Source organism: Oxyura jamaicensis, chromosome 3 (assembly GCF_011077185.1).
Source record: "Oxyura jamaicensis isolate SHBP4307 breed ruddy duck chromosome 3, BPBGC_Ojam_1.0, whole genome shotgun sequence".
In the NCBI taxonomy this organism is placed as follows: Eukaryota; Metazoa; Chordata; class Aves; order Anseriformes; family Anatidae; genus Oxyura; species Oxyura jamaicensis.
In genome coordinates this window covers 113,562,597-113,583,747 of record NC_048895.1, presented here as the reverse complement: position 1 = coordinate 113,583,747, position 21,151 = coordinate 113,562,597, and the positions used below count along the sequence as shown (strand labels likewise).

The 21,151-nt window shown below is 42.5% G+C and overlaps 3 protein-coding genes across 4 annotated transcripts; 1 reads left to right on the top strand and 2 right to left on the bottom strand.

The window, feature by feature from the left end:
• Positions 1-3,819: 3,819 nt before the first annotated feature.
• GLYATL3 (glycine-N-acyltransferase like 3) lies at positions 3,820-8,118 on the bottom strand. The gene is made up of 5 exons (XM_035322036.1): positions 8,041-8,118; positions 7,510-7,617; positions 6,190-6,310; positions 5,101-5,227; positions 3,820-4,243 (listed from the first exon to the last, which is right to left on the bottom strand). Exons 1-5 carry the CDS (start codon positions 8,116-8,118, stop codon positions 3,820-3,822), a joined length of 858 nt encoding a protein of 285 aa, XP_035177927.1.
• A 2,918-nt stretch (positions 8,119-11,036) lies between these two features.
• Positions 11,037-12,896, top strand: LOC118164490 (trafficking protein particle complex subunit 11-like). The gene has a single exon (XM_035322035.1). It carries the CDS (start codon positions 11,091-11,093, stop codon positions 12,894-12,896), a length of 1,806 nt encoding a protein of 601 aa, XP_035177926.1. The 5' UTR covers positions 11,037-11,090.
• Positions 12,897-13,481: 585 nt separating this feature from the next.
• CENPQ (centromere protein Q) lies at positions 13,482-20,672 on the bottom strand. 2 transcript variants are annotated; one of them, XM_035320667.1, is made up of 9 exons: positions 20,419-20,672; positions 18,892-18,991; positions 17,521-17,578; positions 17,021-17,135; positions 16,542-16,610; positions 15,358-15,487; positions 14,814-14,933; positions 14,553-14,630; positions 13,482-14,111 (listed from the first exon to the last, which is right to left on the bottom strand). In XM_035320667.1, the coding sequence occupies exons 1-9, from the start codon at positions 20,655-20,657 to the stop codon at positions 13,983-13,985; spliced, it is 1,038 nt and encodes a 345-aa protein (XP_035176558.1). In that variant the 5' UTR covers positions 20,658-20,672; the 3' UTR covers positions 13,482-13,982. The 2 variants fall into 2 exon arrangements, with proteins under 2 accessions (XP_035176558.1, XP_035176559.1); XM_035320668.1 differs by having other exon boundaries at positions 18,892-19,020; positions 20,419-20,537.
• Positions 20,673-21,151: the final 479 nt, after the last annotated feature.

Below are 21,151 nucleotides of genomic sequence, written 5' to 3'. Positions count from 1 at the left end.
ACCAAACATGAGGGAAACACAACGTCTGTGTGCTTATTGCTTTTCCTCCCTCTTCTATTGACAATGAAAAATAAAATGGTTTTGGAATAGACACTGCAGAAAGAATTTTCCCCAAACTTAAGTATTTATACACCACTGGAAACCTGCTCATCACAGATCAGAAGAGACCCTCCAAGATATTGCTTGTGCAAACTCGTTTTCTTCCTACTGTCCCCCTGTGCAGACAATGAACATTTGTGGTGCACCTGCTGGAGGGAGAGTTTCTGTTTTTTCTCAGGGTGAGACAAAATCAGAGAGCCCGTGTGTCTGAAAGCAGTGAACCCAAATCTCCCTTGCATCAGCTGTGCATTGAGGCTTTTCAACTGAAAAGTCACCGGTCTTGTCTGAACTCACCCTGCTTTTTCCTTCATGACCTTTATTTCCCTAGGCAACCTGAAATTCTGCCTCTCATATAGCCAGATCCTACACTGTATGACCACCTCAAGCTTTTTGCTGAGGTTTTGCTGTTGTTTATCAAATGCTTTGTTTCTGTATTCGAATCAAGCAAACACTGGATGTAGGTACCTGGAAATTATTCTCACTCTCTATAAGATCTCCAAAGCTTCTATAAAAATGGTGTAATTGGGATGACCAAGGTAGAATCTAGAGGTAGAGACCTGGATATATCAAAGACAATGGTAGAACTTCCCTGAACTTGAGAAAGATAAGAATTGTAATATTATGTTAAAACATCCTGAAATGCTAGGCTGCCTTAAGCCCCTATCGGCCTTTGAGTCAGGAGTATAAGCATCTGTGCACTCGCTCACACATTAACATAATACTATGGTCTCCTACAGTTCTTAATTCTCTATGGTCTTGTGGAAATTTTCTCATATTCCAATGGCTCTCTCCACCCAGGAATCCCCACTTTGCTCAAAAAATATATTCAGTTTTTTAAAAAATGATGGAGTACAGTCATAGCTGGGTTTTCTGAAACCATACCTGTCAACCATGTATGTGAGTGACCCAGACACACTACATGTATTTCAAATTGCACTGTACATACAAGTGACATTCTCATATTTAATGCAATATGAAATGCAAAACGCTAAAATAGTAATGGAATAATTGAATTTTAGAAAAATGAAATGTCACAATCCACTTTTTCTTTTCATTTTAGAAAATCCCATAATTTTAGCCTGGGAACTGCTGATATTTCAAAATCTCTCAGGCAAAAGGTCTGCTCCAGACATAGATTTAGCAAGAAGAGGTAAGTTCCATTAGTACCATTCTGTCAGGTACGCTGTAATTAGCCCAAGGATGTCTCTAAGCATTATCTCTTCTCTGACCTGCAGGCATCAAGCCAGTATCAACTCTGACCCTTCCAAAGGTCTACGTATATTTTACCTTTACCAATTATTTGCCATCAACTCTGACCCTTCCAAAGGTCTACGTATATTTTACCTTTACCAATTATTTGCCTTTCCCAATTCACCCATGTCCCTGTTAGTTAGCCCCTTGGACTGGACTGTTAGTGATGCCAAAAGATGTGAGGAAGTAAAGCAGCAAGCCAACCAGTTGGGTAATGTGTGAAGCTTTGTACCGAGAAGCCAGAGCTCATGTTATCTGAACTTTTAGCAGCTTGACCGCTGTTGTGCAGAAGCTCTCAGCCAGCTGTTCGGCCAGCAATACGCCAATGTTATGCTCATAGACAACGCTGTTTGAATCGAAGGAGATCTGAGTGACAGTGTTGGCATACATTGAGCCAGTAGGTTGGATGAGAGGCAGACCTTGGAGGAAGAGCCTGCAGTCTCTTGGATATACCAAGTTTTCCCTTGGATGTGTGTATAATAACTTTATCTTCGCTGTCTTTCTATGATGCGGCTCCCAGGCATGAGCTATGTGCATTAAATCTTCACAGCATGGGAGCCCACTTACTTAGACAAATTACTTTTATACGGAACTAAGGGCACCCTTGCTGTTAGTACCACAATAGGCAGAAAAAATAATGAACAAGCCCAAGTTTCCTCCCCAGTCCCTTCGGAACCTTTCCATAGACTTGGTTCTTAAGGTCCTTTTCCTGAAGCTCCTGGCTCATTTTCTCAAGTCAACAGACCAACCTAACCTTGTTTCTCCAACAGGCTAAACCCTAAAATCTTCTTTCCCTTTCCCACCATGGTTTTTCATCTCATCTCTTTTGCTCTGTTTCCCAGATGAATTCATGAACAAATCTGAACAGCTTTACAGGGCTCCCTTCCAACACCTGGACTCTTTGTTCTGCCCATGTCTGTACTCCACCTTTCCGTTTTCCTTCTTTGTCAGAAGGGATTGCCAAAACTGGTTCTCCCTCAGGCTTTAGTTAATCTCCTTTTCAAAAGGAAATAGGATCCCTTTTGTTCTGAACCAGATTCATGTGAGGTGCTGCAATCGTGGCCCCTTCCATTTCAGTAGATAAACAGAAACTTAATGCTAAATTTTAAAAGTCCTCATTAAGTATTTAATGACTTGCTCATCTCAGGTCTAAAAGGAACTTTACCAGAAGTGCTGGACATATGTTTGCACAGAGATATCCCCCAAATACTAAAGATATGTAGTAAATTCACCAGAAAGGAGAAACCAAAGGCACATATTCCCTTCACAGTTGCATCCTGCTTCCTGTCACACCCATTCAAATCCAAAATGCAACAAAACTGTGGTGCAAGCTTGAATGCCAGTGGATTCGCTTGCTTACAAGACCACTGGATAATTTGGGTTGGAAGGGACTTCAGGAGGTCAAAGTAGAGTCAGGCACAAAACCAGACCAGACTCCTCAGGGCTTTATACAATCCAACTTTGGATCCAGATGGATCCAAACAGAGTTTTGAAAGTACACAGGTGTAACAGAAAACACAGTCTATCTCCAGATCAAGGTTGAGTGCCAGAGTGGTATAACGAATTTCTCATTTTCCTATTTCCCAGTAGAGATCTGATTTTGGTACACTTCTCAGGCTGAGATCTAGGTGCTGGAAGAGGTGGCCGAGAACAGTAATTTACACAATACAAGGAAATACTAAAAGTTATCAATGTCCTCTGGAATTCAGTCTTCAGATATATTTGGAAATAAAATCAGATTCTGAAGCAGTGACATTAATTCCTAGTTCCCACCTCACCTAAGACACTTCAGTCAAGAGTGATGCTTTGCATTCATCCAGCTCTAGGGTGCCCATAGTACACACCACTGAAGGGCAGGACACACACAGCTATAAGCTTTCCTGCTATTGTAGGATCCCCTTGGTTCAAGAAAATTCTCAACATGCCAGTTTTTCTCTCATGAATCTTTGAATACCTGCTGGTCGGGAAAATTAATTTCTTGACAACAAGAGAAAGGAGACAGACTTGTCTCTGTAAAGGACAGGAAAAAAAAATCTTCTTTAGTTCAGACTTCTCCTTGTAGATTTCCTTGCTTCTTAATTTCACATATTAAGAGGGAAATTAATTAGGGAAAGGAAAGGCTTGAGGACTTCTACCAAGACAGGCAGACAGGGTTAGAGACATCCAAGTATTGTGCTGCAGATATCCCAGAAAATGGTTATACAGAAGGAATAATTAATTCTTCAGTCAGAACCAGTACAATGAGAATATCCATTACAGTTTAATTACCAAACAGTTCTTAAACTTACAACCACTCCTGAGTCTTTTGGATTTTCCATGAGCAGTTTCCTCTAAGCAGAGAAGTCATAAGTGGTTAATATATTTGATTTTAGGCTTATGCTGTAACATTTCTGATTTCACCCAGATTATTAAATTCCACCAAAGTGCTCCTCCAGCATGTGAAATGCAGAGGTATGTGAGGTTTGGTTATTAGTGAGGTTTGGCTAGAAACTGAAAAGGTGTGTGAATCACTCTGAAAAATGAGCAGGGAAGAAAGTGGGCATTCATACTTTTCAGCAACGTTACAGATGGCAGATTTGCCTCCAAGACATTACCTTGCACTGGAAAGCCACAGCTATGTAATTTCTTAGCTAAAGTGGTAGTCACAAGCCTGCTAAAACCCTTTCTCCGATGCTCTGGAAGAGTATAATTATGAATCATGGTGGCAAACTGGTCTGTCAGGCTCCAGGAGAGGGGATACCCCTTGTCATCTAAGACACAGACACTTGGGAAGGAGCAAATGAGGTTAGCGAGGTACTTCTCACATCTTGGATTGCCTCCCCTCGACCAGGTTTTGTTGAGCAGGCTAGAATGGGAGATGTCCAGGTAAGCCAGGGTGAATTTAGGGTCCATCCTAAGAGAGTACAGAAAATGGATTAGGAAAAAAAAAACAACTGTACATCACGTTCTACAAACTACTACACTAGATTTAAAGCCACCTTCTCCAGCTGAATGGGCTTCCAGGTCTATATTAGAAAGGGGAATGAAAGAGACCTGAGCTCAGTAGTCTGGAGTTTTGTGAATAACTGTAGAGGGGAAGGATGCTCCATTTTAGGTCTTTGCTTATACAGACTCCTGAATCCACACAACACATTCCAGAGATGCCCTATTCCTTACAAGAAATGTGAACATTGTTAAGGAAGACAAGTAGCCCCAGTGTCATATAGTTGGCACAAAGGAGTGGAAAGGATTTGATTTCCAGTCTCTCATCTTCCAAGACCCATAGAGTCTCTCTGGATTTTGAATCCATTACTGAGAAATTTATCCCAGGAAAAAATGGAGCCTCTGGTTCTCATGCTCCTCTGCTCTGATGTCAGACAAATCTCACTGGCAGAGCAAATGTAGAGAACTTAGAAAGTTTCAAGCAGTTGTGAAAAGTATTCTTGTGAAAAACAAATTTTGTGGGAATCCCAGATCTATCTGCCAAATCTAAGGAGCTTTGACACAGGAAAGGAGGCCTGTGGAGCTCATGTATACATCAAGAGAGGAGTGGATGGGGACTATTCTGAAATATAAACCTGCAAAAGTGATAGAGATTAAAGAATGACATTGGTAAGTTTTAAGTTTTGAATTACTTCCTTAACAAGTAATTCCTCAGTCAGATTTTTATCACAGAGGAAGCCTAGCAGTCTTCCTATTATTTATGTAAATATATTTTCTATAAATGTATTGCAATGACATTGATAAATGATACAGCGTTCTTAGACATACTGAAGTTTGACATCTGGCAGCGTGTCTGGGTCTGAGTGGATAACCATCCGGAAGGAGGATGTTTTCACATCTACCTGCTTAGATAAAGCAACAGCTCTGGATATTCCACATATTCCATCCTGGAGCCCTGTGTTTACAAAGATAAACACTGAGGTACTTCAAAAAGCTTTTTGTTTTGTTTTGTTTTTTTAAAATAAAGTCCACTATTACACTTTTACAGAACTAGCCAGGTACCTGAGATCACCAAAATTATAGAATTCACCCAAATATATATAACTGTCTGTGTAATATATAATATATATATTCTAAAGAAATATAGAATTGTAGAATCAAACAACATCCTGAGTTGGAAGGGACCCACAAGGACCATTGAATCCAACTCCTGGCTCCACATAGCACCACCCAAAACCAGACCCTATGTCTGAGAGCGTTGTCCCAACACTTCTTGAACTCCAGCACCTCAGTGCCATGACCGTTGCCCTGGGGAGCCTGTCCCAGTGCCCAACCACCTCTGGGTGCAGAACTTTTCCCTCACACCCAGCCTGACCCTCCCCTGTCCCAGCTCCATGCTGTTCCCTCGGGTCCTGTTGCTGTCCCCAGAGAGCAGAGCTCAGCGCCTGCCCCTCCACTCCCTTCATGAGGGAGCTGCAGGCCTCCATGAGGCCTCCCCTCGGCCTGCTCCGCTCTGGGCTGAACAAACCAAGGACCTCAGCTGCTCCTCACACACCTTCCCCTCCAGACCCTTCACCATCTTTGTACCCTCCTTTGGACACTCTCTAATAGTTTTATGCCCTTCTGATATTGTGCCGCCCAACACCACGCAAAGTACTCGAGATGAGGCCTCAGCAGGCAGCAGTGTCTGTGTTCAGCTTCCAAGCACAGGCTCTCATTAGACTGCTAATTACCACATTAACTACTTCTCAGCTCATAAACAAAAATCCTACAAAAGCCATAGCTTAGAACTTGTGTTTTGTATAAGTACAAAAAAACCTTTATGCAGAGCAGAATAGCAGGATCTATACTCCATTAAGACTTTTTAAACCAAGAAGTTAATCTATTCTTTTCCTTTAAACCAGGTAAGGACTATACCTTGAATCTGAAAAATTTGTCCCCAGTTGATGGCATTTGTGTTTTCAAGTAGCTCCTGGTAAGCATGTGGCTCCTTGTAGAAAACTGCATGTGCGTTAGTATAATGGTCAAGGTCATCTGTCTTATTATGGGGAGAAAAGATATAGAATTAAACATTCCTCCCTTTCCACACACACACCTTTCACACTGGAATCAAAACTCACTGAAAGGTAATCCCTGAGATCCATCAAATGGTTGGAGCTTCAGGGTGGATTTTTTAAGGACATTTTCCTTGGGGGTTTCAATAATAGACAAATCTACTGCTCTCCACAGTGTCAAAAGTAGCAGAAAGCAGCAATGGAAGTAAGCCTTCATATAACCAAGGCACAATAACCTAGGCCTGGTGACAGCTTCTTGAAATTCTTGCTGAATTTGTTGTTCAAAATCCACCTTTTCTACCAGTTGTCCCAAAACCCACGCTGTTATTTGGTCACCAACGTCAACATGTTTAGACTGCACATGTTCTGGTAAACAAAACAGCAGCAATGCCCGTTCTCTGCCCTGAGTTGAAATAGCACAGGTAGTGCACGTCAATACTGTTAAATCCTCTCAGTCTCCAAAACAGTATGACAACAACATCCAAACCTGGGGATCGTCCTTGTCCTGTGCTGACTCCTGCACTGCTGGCCTAGGAGCACTGGCGGTCCCAGACAGCATGCCAAGGATCTAACACAGGCAGTACTCATAGTACCTAATGGGAGACCACACCAACAAGAGCCTGTCTCCTAGCCTGGGGCTGGGGAGGCACCAACAAATGAATACAACTCAGAGACTGTTTTATAATGGTGGACAGCAGGGGCTAAGGCAAGGCTTCTCCCAGCTTCACTTTAGCACTGCCTGTTCTGGACTCCTGGAGGACCCTTCCTTCACCCTGCAGCTGTATCTGCCCCATCACAGGTTCATTAAGGCTCTTTATTTCTGTTTTCCTGTACAAAGGCTAGGGAGACAAAAGAATCCTGGTAAGGGTCAGTCAAGTGCCAGGAATGCAGGTAAAATGTGTCTCTGCATAAACTGTGCAAGTTATTCTTCAGTCAGTGTGATCAGGATACTTACAATCAATTAGAGCATGTACTTCACAGACAAGTTTGGTTAGGCTATAGTCACTAGTCAGCTTGCTTTAGGAAAGAGCAGCACTCCCTAGAGTGGGCTTTACTCTTGCATTCACCTGGGCTGTCCTGCTACACTTTATGGTTCCCACCTACCCCATCTACGTGCTTCCCAGATAAAGCTCGCCCCATTCACAAAGCTCTCAGAAACAAAGCTAATGGCCTGTATATGTACCTGCCTCTGAGGACGGGTGATAACAGCTTTGAAGTCTGACCATGAATCTACTACCACCTCCTTCCTGAAGGGATTCCCTCGGTTGATGTTCATCACAGCTCCATAAACCTGTAGGATGAAGATCCAAGAGAAGTAAGACAGCTTGAGACGCACTAATGTGGCACCTGTGTTATAAACTGGAGAATGAACCAGCAACACAGAGCTGAAAACACACCATTAGATTTTCATATACACACATTTATCACATAGATTGCAACATTCACATCAGGTGTTATCTATTGTGAAGACAAATCATTGTGTAATTATGGCAACCTTAATTACTTTGGAGGAGGTGGGGACAGGTTTGCTTCTTTCTTTCTTTTCTTAAATACGTGGATTTAGTTCAGTAAACAGGGCCACGTGTATATCTCAGATGCAGTCATATAAACAGCAGCTATCAGTCAGACCAGAAGAAATACAACATTTCCCAGATAAATGTCCCGATGTGCTGATGGAAGTACCATAGAAAACAACAGGTCAGTGCTGTGTTACCTTGAGGGACTCAGGAAAACTCCACCGTAACATTTTCTCCAGCATCTGTAGCTTTGTGGAGCAGTTGAGCACCAACATTTTCCTTATAAACCTTCCTGAAAAACACACACAAGTTGTAAGAGTCACTCAGAAAAGCAGCAGTGTGGAGTAACTAGTAATTTCATAACTGCTAATTTCATAAAATGTGATAGATCCCACAAGTCCCTTGTTTCTTCAGAAGATGTATGTGAAGAGAACAATGGGATGGTGTTATACAGAAGAAGATGGAATCAGAAAATCTTGAGCTTAGCTTATTGTTCAACACCAGCTTTAGTGCAACATCTGCCAGGTCAGTTATAGGTAAGCTCACAAAGAAGTCTTTCTCATACGTCTGCCACCAAAAACTAAGGGGGGTGTGAAGCTATTAAAAAAATCCTTACCACCAATTACCACCATTTTTAAGCCTAGATATGACTGAACTATCTTACTAGCTACTAACTAGTAACATGTAGTATGTTGATTCAGCCTTCAACATTTTAGGCTGTAATTTGGGACAGTACATCCTCCAAGGTCACCTCTTCAGCAGGAGATACTGCAAGAATGACAGCCACAAATCCTACATGGGAAACAGCTGCCTTGCCTTGGTCATTTTATTTCTTCCCACATTTGCTGTGAATGCAAACCAATGCATCCAAGACAACAAATTTACAGTGTGTAAAAGAGAGAGAGAGAAGCAATAAAAATGTATCTTCACTTAAAGAGTCCAAGAATTGAAATCTTAAGGCTTACCAGAAGTACCACATCCTTTATCCTCTCTTCTACCTCTCAAAAGTGTTCCAACTCATCTAAAAAACACCTCCCTATGCTGCATCATTCTCTCTCTTTGCTCGTCTTCTTTCATCAAACATAAAAAAGAAAAAAAATAGCCCATTCTCTGATCATATGTGCCTTTCTTGTGCCTATCTGCCTTTCTTGAAGCTCACACTCACATTTTCTCACCATATTGAAGGTGAAATTTGCCTCTGTGTCACAGCAGTGCTGTGTGAGTACATGTATAACTACTTACCTAAATGCAGCGTTGATGTTTTTGAGTACATGGCTACATTTACATAAGGACAGTTCCTATAGCTCTATGTCTGGAAATACTTTCAGATTGAAAAATAAATATTGCACAGATAGACCACCCGATCACGTACCTGCTTTCAGTCTTGTAGCTCGTCCTTCCAAATTGCAATAATAAGCTTGAAGTTAGGAGACAGTAAAATTCATTTACTTAATTGCTGCTTCTGCATGGGGAAAGACGGGGTCCTTGACCAGTCTTAAAACTCTAAAATATAATTTTCTTGATCCAAAGCATTCTAAACTGGTATATTGCTCCTAAAAGCTTAATTCCCTCTTTGAGGAAGATGGAAATAAAAAACAGAACCAGCTACACCTTATGTAAGCGTAATTAACGAAGTATTAAAAGGCTTGTGCAAGAGTACTTGAGCAGGGAGGGCTGAACCAGATGACCTCCAGCGATCCATTCCGACCTCAGCCATTCTGTGGTTCTACAGGCTCCTGAAAGAACATGTTTGTTTGTTTTTTTCATTGACATTTAATCTCCTTGTGCTGATAACAATGAATAATCTGCCTTGATTATACGTATAATTACCATTATTCTTCTCAGTGGTAGTGAAATTAAAGTGATCATTTCTCATTCTCAGTGCTAAACTTCATACCGTAAGGGAATTAAGAACTTGAGCTAAACAGAGACGTGTTCTGCCAGAGAGAAGAATCAACGTAGCTACACAGCCTCAGACGTCTGAGGTGGCACTAATTTACTCTGACATTTTATTAATTTCTCGGTTCAGTTTTGTGATGCTAACCCATGTTGCCATTTTGATTAGTACTTGATAACTTATACCACAAGGTATATGAGTCTATAGAATAAGGAACATTAGTGTTATGGGACAGCACATGCAGAAAGATGCTTTATTTGAGCACAAGGCAGTGTTGATATGGGATATGGAGTGATATTCCTGCTAAATCTTAAGAGATCTGAGGCTTGTAACTTACCTACCTGAAGCCAAGGTTTGAGAAATTGAAGTTTCAGAAGCTTCCAGGTGTCACAAGAGTGACTCAGGACATTCCGCAACCAAGTAGGAAACAGGACTCAAGGGCAGATTTACAGTTTGTTCAAGAAGTTTAGACATTTTCATGAGAGCCCTCCTGAATCAGGGACATGAGACATGCGCATGCTAAAATTTATAGTATCTTACATACGATTTGCAATAAAACGACATGCAAACACATCTAACCCTATCATTACACCAATCGCAATGCCACAAATCATCTTCCTACATTTTCGCACACAGCAGAGCTCCTGGCACAGGACTTCAGTTGGCTCCAGTCCTCCGTTTGTGTCTCCCCAAGACCTTGCTCTTCCTCAGGGTTGAAGCTTTCACAAACAGCACTTTTGGTGTTTTGTCACATTATCATTTTGTTGCTCCTTGCACATCCCACCAAAGCGATCAGAGCCCAAAGTGGTCAGCACTTCGCTCTGAAGCAGGTTCACAGCTACACACCCACTGGTCAGCGGGGGAACTGTTCTACTAGAAGGGTCAGCAATCTAAGCCAGGAACTTATATCTGATCATTCTGCAACTCTGCCCAAGGGTATCCACCATCAATTATTTGAGCTAAGCCTCCTTAAAATCTGATTTTCTGTTCCTGTTTAACTTAGACCTATTTATGTATGCACAACAGCCTCAGAGTAACCACATCCACTGTCAGTCAGCCATAAAACACCCAGTGCCAGGCAAATAATAGCTAAAAAAATGTTCACAAAGTTATATCAAGGTGGTTTATGAAGTATAAAACTCTCATAATAAATTGCTCACAAGGAGATGACTTTATTGTAAGGAGGGGTGCATCTTCATTTCACAGAAATTAAGATAGCTGGCATATGGGCACCCTTTTCCCGGGGCGGCTCCTGTACTCCATGCCCACCGGTGCCGGTGCCGCACCTCAGGCGGGCGGGGAGCGGAGCGGGGCTGTGACGAGACGAACCGCGCCGAGCCGCCCCGCAGGATGACCCCCAGCCAGTGGGACTTCCCGGTGGAGCTGTGCTGCCGCCCCATGGCCTTCGTCACGCTGACGGGCCTGGACGTGGTGTACAACGCCGTGCACCGCGCCGTGTGGGACGCCTTCTGCGCCAACCGCCGCGCCGACCGCGTGCCCATCTCCTTCAAGGTGCTGCCCAGCGACCACGAGTACCCCAAGTGCCGCACCAAGAGGACTTCCTATGAATGGTATATTCCGAAAGGGATCCTGAAGACTGGTTGGATGAACAAACACCTGAACTTGGTTCCTGCGCTTGTGGTGGTGTTCTACGAACTAGACTGGGATGAGCCTCAGTGGAAAGAGAAGCAGTCGGAATGTGCCACTCGGGTGGAAATTGTCAGGCAAAGTTTGCAGGGAAGAAATACAAAAGTTGCGGTGGTTTTGATTCAGAAAAAAACACCATTACCTCCAGGGGAAGATGTTATTGCATCAGAGAGGGCAGCAGCTTTATGTAATGCTTGTGACCTTTCTGGAAAATCTCTCTTTGTGCTTCCACACACGGATCATCTTGTTGGTTATATTATAAGGTTGGAAAATGCATTCTATGAGCATGCACAGACATATTATTACACAGAAATACGAAGAGTCAAATCTCACAAGGAATTTTTGAACAAAACCACTCATCAGCTTTTATTTGTTAGACACCAGTTCAAAATAGCATTCTTCAGTGAGCTGAAGCAGGACACGCAGAACGCTCTCAAAAATTACCGAACTGCATATAATCTTGTACATGAATTGAGGGCTCATGAAACAAACATGCTGGAAATCAAGACAATGGCAGGATTTATAAACTACAAGATCTGTCGCCTCTGTTTTCAACATAATACTCCACTGGATGCAATTGCTCAGTTCAGGAAACATATAGACTTATGCAAGAAAAAAATTGGAAGTGCAGAATTAGCTTTTGAGCATGCTGCCTGGATGTCTAAACAGTTTCAGGCTTTTGGTGACTTGTTTGATGAAGCGATTAAGCTGGGCTTGACAGCAATTCAAACTCAGAATCCAGGTTTCTATTACCAGCAAGCAGCCTACTATGCACAGGAGCGGAAACAACTAGCAAGTATGCTTTGTAACCATGATTCCTCTGTGGTATATCCCAATCCGGATCCCCTGGAAACCCAGACTGGAGTGCTTGACTTCTATGGGCAAAGACCATGGCGGCAGGGAACATTAAGCTTTGATCTTTCTGATCCTGAAAAGGAGAAGATGGGGATTTTATCCCTTCAGTTGAAAGAGAAGAATGTTCTTCACTCAGAGCTAATAATTACTTTGTTGAGTAATGCTGTTGCGCAGTTCAAGAAATACAAATGTCCAAGAATGAAAAGTCATCTGATGGTTCAGATGGGTGAAGAATATTACTTTGCGAAGGATTACGCCAAAGCTTTGAAGCTGTTGGATTACGTTATGTGTGAATATCGGAGTGAAGGATGGTGGACTCTTCTCACTTCCATATTGACAACAGCTCTCAAGTGTTCATATCTGATGGCCCAGATAAAGGATTATATAACATACTCTTTAGAGCTACTGGGTAGAGCATCTACTCTTAAAGATGATCAGAAATCTCGAATAGAAAAAAATCTGATAAAAGTTCTAATGAATGAGAGCCCTGATCCTGAACCTGACTGTGATGCTGCTGCTATGAAAGCTTCACAAAAATTGTGGGCTGACCGTGTTTCCTTAGCAGGCAGTAATGTGTTTACAATAGAAGTCCAAGATTTTATACCATTTGTGCAGTGCAAAGCAAATTTCTTCTCTATGGAAAATAACCATTAATTCATAACCTGAATTAAATTACTGTGGTGTAGTGGTTATGTTTGTAAGCACTCCCCTATTAGAGTGATGCTATCCAAAATTTGAAAAAGCAGATTAGGTATTGATAAATATTTCTTGTGTGACTGAGTATAAAGCAAGCAAGTATTTAGTCTGGTATTCATTCTCCTACATATAACAATGAGAGGCTTTTAATTGCTCATAGAAGAATAGAGATAATTACTGCATGTTTCATTAAGAGTATCAGTTGCTTGTGAGCAAAAGAACCAAGCATTACATAACCGCATTGTTTAAGGGAGAAGCTCTACCTTGGAAAAATACAGGAGATGAAAGTGCATGGGGAAAAGATCTTTTGACTTCATTTTATTTCTCTAAAGCTGTAGAATAGCTGGCAACTAATGAAATGTGAGGCAAGTTCTCAACTTCAAGATTAGAACTTTGCTTTATAATGTTCTTACCCACTTTCTCCAATGACCTGGATAAACAACATTTGAATGTCTTTTTGAGAAGAAGTGAATATGAAAATGTAAAAATAAAACAGAATTCCTGGAGAGTTGGTAAAAATTATATAATCTCCTGCATTTTCTTTTGTTGTTGTTTTAAAGAGGTGTGAAAGTTGAAAAGGAGACTTGCAACTGAGCACTAGATAAACATATTTTTATTACATATTTCAGGTTTAAAGAGGATTTAACTCCAAAATAAAGGTTAGTTTAAGAGGTACTGCTTTCACCAACTTACAGGTGCAACATAAAAGTAAAAATATAATGGAATAGGTTACCTTACGACATAAAAATACACAAATAAAGACAAGTTCTACCTCCCTCCCTTCTCCTAAGGCAGTATATACCAACATTAGAAGCCATCACAGGTCAAAAAAAGCTAAGTATCTTGATCAATAATCAATATTGATCACTTATATTATTAGAGTCCCAGAATGCAGATACAGATTTATATTCAGCAGTCAAAACAGTAAAGCCATTAGGAACAAAGTGCTATTTCTGTAATCAGCATCCCACTGCTCTACATTAACATAGAGTGCACTGGCATACATTGTTTTGCTTCAAAGGAGACTCCATATATTTTGGTCTCTCAAAGGAAGTCCACCTTGTCATATACCTTTTCAATGAGGTTTAACATGTTCTTCATATCAGCTGACTGCTGAACGGTATTCATATCCTTTAAAAGACCCTTCTGATTTTTTACCTTCAACATTTCTTCCTAAAAAAGAAAATAATAGACAACATAAATTAAAAAAAAAAAGAACAATTATATTGAGTCCTACTGAAGTTTCACTCCATCAGACATTCATGCAGCCTACCTGTATTTAGATTCAGCTTAAAATAAAAGAGATTCAAAGGCACAGAATGAAACAGAGTTCCTTCCATGGTTACTGAGATATACTTCAGAAGTGTTTACATGCTCTCTAAAACCATAGGGCTTATAGGAAAATACAAGTGTTCCTTAAAGTGGCATGTTTTCTAGGGTTTTGTTCTGTTTTTAAAGAACAAACTCATTACATACCCCTGAATGAAGAGAAAGGAAAAGGAAAAAAACTTTCTGATAAATTGCCCTCTCTGGCACTACTGAAGTAATAAAAGCACTTTCTGTTGCCTTCCTTCTCATACTGAAGCTGCCTCCAAAAATATATTCCATGCTCACCTGCAAAGTGGGTGCCTGTAAGCTACGCTTGGGGAGTTCTGGAAGGTGGAGTGCCCCAGTGCCACCTTCCTGGAACACCTAGAAGGAAGAAATAAATAAACCTGAACTTTTAAGTTTTGCAACTGAAGTTGAAAAAATGAAAAGACATTCTCAAAGGCAGATGAGTCGTTCATACAACACTCTCTACAGAAACAGCTTGCGTACGCTAGCTCTTGAAGCACCTTCTCCTTAGAGGAAAGCAGCAAGACCTAGTGCCAATACCTTCTGGGCCTTTTTTTCATCTTCCTCCAGCTGTACCTTGAGCATCTGGATTTTGTTCTGCAGTCTCATTATAGTTTCTTCCATGTGTTCTGCTGATTGCTCGGCTTCAGTTATTTCTTCCTAAGATAAAATATAAACAAAAACAGAACAAAATCTACTTTAGAAATGGTAGTCTTTTGTGCTTAATATACAGCAGAAAAGTCCCTACACAAACAGTCCAGAAGAATGGAAAAAAACATAACAAGAAATACAATAAATTAACTTAAAGAATTAACATCCTTTCCATCTCCTGATAGTACTTTAAAAAGCATTGAGAGCTTAGAGTGTCTTCTCCAAAGCATCAGCCAAGTCACTGAAAAAAAGAAAAGAAAAAAGGAAAAAAAAATAAAAAATACTCTGCTCTGTAGCTAAAGTGGGTGATGGTGAACACTGGACTACTCTTCCACAGAAGCACAGGCACAGCCAGCAGTCCTAATAAAAAGTTACAATGCACTGAGGAGCAGCATCACAAAACCTATTTTCTTCCTTTTCACGTCTTTCATACCTGCAGTTGTATCAAAGTCTTTTCATTTGTCTCAAGCATTTGTTTCTCCGCCAATTGAAGGCTCAGGACATTCTTCAGGTCACACAGCTTCCCCGGAGGCACCTTTAAGGTCTGGAAAAGTCTAAGCATCCTTTATAAAAAAAGAAAGCAAGCATGACTTGTTTTTGCAAAGAACTCCAAACAAACAAACAAACAACAACAACACACAGAAACAAAAAAATTACTAATGAATTCTCTGGGGAGAAAATGAACTCAGTTTAACCCAATTGCTGTCAGTGAAGTAAAAGTATCAAGACAGGAAGAAAAGCTGTTTTAGATTCTTTTCCAAAATCAAATTCCAAAATTCATTAACCTCAAGTTAGCAAATGCGATGCTCATCTCCAAGAAGTGCAAGAAGAAGGATCCAGGGAATTATAGGCCTGTCAGTTGTTTACTGTAGGAAACAATATCAAATACTTTTCTAAAGTCCAAGTATCTTCTTGTTATATACATCAAACTGTCACAGTTTACACACATTTGATATGGAGGTGCAGGAGGAGTTTGGCAACTCAGAAATCAGACCTGACACATCACAAATGAAGTATAAGAAAAAGAAAAGTTATGAAAAACTAGCTGCTCGTGTTCACATCTTGATATACTAGAAGAACAAAGAAAGAAGCATACAGGTTTAGGCCCAATGTTGATAACAGTATGGCATACCAACCCATACAGATGCAAAAATTCTCAGCCACAAACAATTGTTCCCATAATGACATAGAAAGACTTCAAGTTATGGCCTAATATTTTTTTTTCCTTTTGACTTCTCTTTGAATTAACTTTAACAGTCACAAAATGAATTAGAACTTAAGAAAATTTAGCTCACTGCTCCTGCCTCTATAAATGATAACAAAATAAATAGCTGCCGACATATGTAAACCCTATTTAATGAGAACAAAGTTTATTAAAGAGCTGTTAAGAATACCTCCTTAGTCCTGCTACTTCTGTAGAAGTAGCTAAAATGGGTCTGGATACTTTCAACAACACTTGCTTGTCCACTGTCAAAACATCTCCCTCCTTGATCCACTCTCCCTTCCAAGTTTTCCTAAGTGTGATGCTCCCAGGAGCAATCCTGCAACTATGGCACAGAACAACTGGGTAAAACAAATTCCCTTTTCTCTTTTTCTCTCAAAATTATGATTTCTTACCTCTCTTTCAACAAGTTTAGGTGTTTCTGAACATCTCCTTTTCCCCCACTTTGTTGGCACAAAATAGATCTGGAAAGAAAATAAAGGCAAAATTCTGTTTTTAAAAAAAAAAAAATATATCGGAAAGCCTGCAAGCACAGAAGACAATAAGTCAAGTAAACATAGTCAGAACTTCTCTAGCTGAAAGCTTCCACCTTCAGACATAAAATTATATCATGCATTCTTCAGACGAAAAGGACTTGTGGGTGCTGGTCAACAGCTAGCTGAACACGAGCCAGCAGCATGCCCAGGTGGCCAAAGCCAATGGCATCCTGACTTGCAACAGAAATAGTGCAGGAAGTGATTGCTCCTCTATGCTCAGCACTGAGGAGACTGTGCCTCGAGCATTGTGTCAGCTACTCTGACTTGGGCAATGTCATGATTTTTACTTTATTCCTTGGGGAATAAGGAAAAGAATCACCAGGATATTTGGCACTTACAGTATTCCTGAGTCCATTACGGTTTCCAGAAACTTCCTGCTGCTCTCTGAGAGGGTTTGCCAAGATTCTGTTTTAGCACTGGTTAGTTTCACTTTTTTTGAATAACCTCTTTCACCTGATAACAGAAGGAATGGAGAAGATATGATTTGTTGAACCTGGATAAGCAGCTTTTTTATAACTCGGTCATGCAGTAGTTGAAGATGCAATGGTTTGGATTTTTCCATCTCACAAAAATATCAGGTCAAATCCATCCATATTACATGGTGTCTTTTATTTACAAGCACAAAATACAAAAGGTTCTTTCCTACAGCAACAGCTTCCATTCTAACCAGATACTTTTCCAAAACTGCTGGAGATACAAACAAGACAAGGCCCCTGCTGTGTTGATTCTCCTACTTGTGTAAATTCACAGCAGTTACTGCTAGCACTTTATTTGTGAGGAAAGACATTTTTCCTTAATTTCCTTATTTCCTAAAAATAAGGAAAGAATACAATCTTACCTGCAGGGGAATAATCCTCATCTTCCTTATTTTTCCTTTTGACTGTCTGAATGACTCCCTGAAAAGAAAGATTTACTACAAACACTGCAATTTTGAGACATTCTCTGCTGTGCAACCCCTTATTTACTACCATTAACCTGCCATAAAAAGCACATGAAAACACTTCAATTCTTGACATTCATCTGTTACTACTGACTACAAAAAGGCTTTCTGAACTGTGACACTGTAATTCATCTCAAGCAGGTTAAGAAAAGTGATTCATTCTTCTTAGTCCCTCCCATTCCAAGAATGGGTCATGAAATAAATTCACAAGATGTTCGCCTAACCAGCACTGAGCTCATGCTACTCAAGCATGAGCTGTTAAGAAAACTCTTTCCCATAGTAAGCTGCCCAGGCCAATCCTGCGATATGGAGAGAATATTTTCCAGGACTGAATAAATGTCACCTGAGCCAAAGGAACTTAGATTTCATCACTCTGTTCAAACAGAGGCTATGGAGGTCTTCAAAACTACAGCCAGCTTGCCTTCTTGTTAACCATCAGGCAACACCTCCCCCTGTTGACCAAACACACAGTAGCACACACACCTGCGCCCTGGTTTCCACAGTTCCTAGTTAAGGCAGGGGGTCTGTATCATGGTTTTGGCTGAGACAGTGTTAGTTTTGTTCCCAGCAGCTTGTATAGCACCTTATTTTAAATTTGTGACCAAGACATCGCAGATAACACTGGATTTTAGCTGTTGTTGAAGACTGCTTACACAGCATCAAGGCCTTTTCTGCTTCTCATACTGCCCTGCCAGTAAGGCTGGGAGTGCACAAGAGGCTGGGAGGGACACAGCCAGGACAGCTGACTCCAACTGACCAAACAGCTATTCCATACCACATGACACTGTGCTCAGCAGTAATAGGCAGGCGAAAGAAGATGGGATGTTTGAGGGTATGGCATTTGTCTTCCCAATAAACTCTTATGCATGATGGAGCTTTCCTGGAAACAGCTAAACATCTGCTGGCCAATGGGAAGCTGTGAGTGAATTCCTTGTTTTGCTTTGTTTGGGTGTTTAGCTTCTGCTTTACCCTATATCTATATCTAAAGCTTTTGCTTTATCCTATATCTATCTCAACTCACAAGTTTTCTCGCTTTTACCTTTATATCATCCCCATCCCACTGTGGCGGAATGAGCAAGCAGATGTGCGTGGCTGACCAAGGTTAAGCCACAATGGTCTCAAAGGAACTGTCCACACTGGACATTTTCTCAAGAGGACTACTTTTAATGAAAGGTATGAAATCTATGAAATCCACCAGAAAAGTGGGCAAATATCCATCTTTCTTTCTTTGGTTATTTTTTACCTTATTTGACCCAAAATAATGATTACCTTTCTTTTTTGAGCTTGTTTTCTTCTTTCTCCATCCGTTCCCTTTTTTTTGCTGGTAGGTTTTCTTGTTGTTCCCTCATTAGCGGTCTCCCCCATTTTACTGGAAGATGTACGGTGGTGTTTCATTGTCCGTAAACCAAACGGCAAAGGAGGAAACAAAGAATCCAGCAATTATAATCCATCTGATACAAACTGCACATTAACAAGCAAAAGGAAAAAAGTGCCACAATACAGTGAGCCTGAAGCTTGGCATAATTGTCTATGTGCAGGATGATTACAAAAGCATCCCCATCTGCCTTTTAGACAAGTCTTTGTGTGTTCTGCACCTTTCTGTAGAAGTAAAAGCCAGCATGCCCAAGATCAGCAGCACAACACAGTAACTGCAGTGGGGACAATGTAGTCTGCACATAAAGGCCTCCAGCAGTAGAAATTCCTTCTAGTTATAAGGTAGCTTGGTACAGATATACTTTTTGGTATAGTTTAAGCCTTTAACTTCTTGGCTTATTTATTACAGAGATGGAGGAAAAGGAAGATGCACATCCCACGAGCCTTGCAGAACAACTCAGATGTAGCAAATTCCTCTTGGTGAGACAAGTTTCTCGAGCTGTGGTGATCACTCCCAGTCCTCTGACAACTCTTACACCCTCCCTCGAGTACTGTGCTCAGCTTTAGGCCCCTCACTACAAGAAGGACATTGAAGCCCTGGAGCATGTCCAGAGCAGGGCTATGAAGCTGGTGAAGGGCCTGGAACACAAGTCCTGTGCTGTGGGAACTGGGGGTGTTTGGTCTAGAGAAGAGGAGGCTCAAGGGAAACCCTAATGCTCTCTGCAGCTACCTGAAAGGAAGGTGCGGGGAGCTGGGGGTCGGCCTCTTCTCACAGGTAACTAGTGATAGGACTGGAGGGAATGGCCTCAAGTTGTGCCAGGGGAGGCTCAGGTTGGAAACAAGGAGACATTTCTTCTCAGAAAGAGCAGTCAGGTATTGGAACAGGTTGCCTAGGGAGGTGGTGGAGTCACCGTCCCTGCAAGTGTTCAGGGAGAGGTTGGACGTGGTGCTTAGGGACATGGTTCAGTGGGTGACATTGGTGGTAGGGGGTGGTTGGACCAGGTGATCTCGGAGAGCTTTTCCAACCCTAATGGCTCTGTGAATCCTCACACTGGGACGCCGGGATCCGGACAGGAGCCTAGAACCGGCCCCATACCGCCGCCCCTCCCGCATTTCCTCCGATTTCACCTCCCAGGGAGGGCCACGGAGACCGTGCTCCTGGGATCTGCATCCCGGGGCGACCCCCCCCCGCCGGGCGGCACAACACGGGACTCTCGTGACAGCAACCAGCTGCCCGCGGCGCAAGCACTACAACTCCCAGCATGCAACGCTGCGCGCTCAAAACCGCGCAACAGGCGCTCCGAGCGAAAAGCCTGCTGGGAGCTGTAGTCCTTACAACTAACACCGCCTTCTCCCTAACCCCCGCTCCTAGTGGCTAACACAGCGGCAACCCCCACAACAACTCCCCGCACACAGACTCACCCCGCCGCCGCTGCCTTCTCACGGCTCTCACCGGCTCCGTGTCCCAGCGCCGAGCCGTTACCAACCCGTTTTACCCGCGCAGCCGACCGCATGCGCATTGCGAAGAGGGGTGGAGAAGGGGGAGGTGTGGCGCATGCGCAGTGTGCGTGTGGGCACCGGCCGGGGTCCTGAGGGGTGTTGAGGAGACGGAGGGGGTCGGCATCGCCTCGGGGCCCGTCCTGCCCCTCCCGCTGCCCCATCCTGCCCCAAACAGCGTCGTGAGTGCCCGGGGAGGCCTCGTGGTGGTCCTGCGGTCCCTATTGGGCACTGAGGGGGTGTGAGGGGGCGGGCCGGGGGTGCTCGATGCTGCCTGGGAGGGCTTTGGGGGGGAGAGTGAGGGCTGAGCGGGGCTGAACTGGGTCGAACGGGGCCCAGCGGGACCGAGTGGAGCCAGACGGGACCGAGTGGGCCTAAACAGGGCCGAGTGGGGCCGAACGGGGCCTAACGAGGGTTTCATGTGTCCACTGCCCCCCTCCGAGTTGGACTGGGTCGGGGTGCTTCGTGGTTGCCTTTCAGGAGGGCCATGGAAGGACCCGTGCAGAAGTGCAGCTCACAGAGGTTGCCCTCATGCTCCATGCAGGGAGCTGGGGCTCATCAGGTGCCCCTTGTGCATGTCAGGTTATAGGCGCACTGTGTATAGCATCCAAAAAGGTGTGCAGAGTGTGTTGCGCTGTAACAGGAATGGGGATGCTTT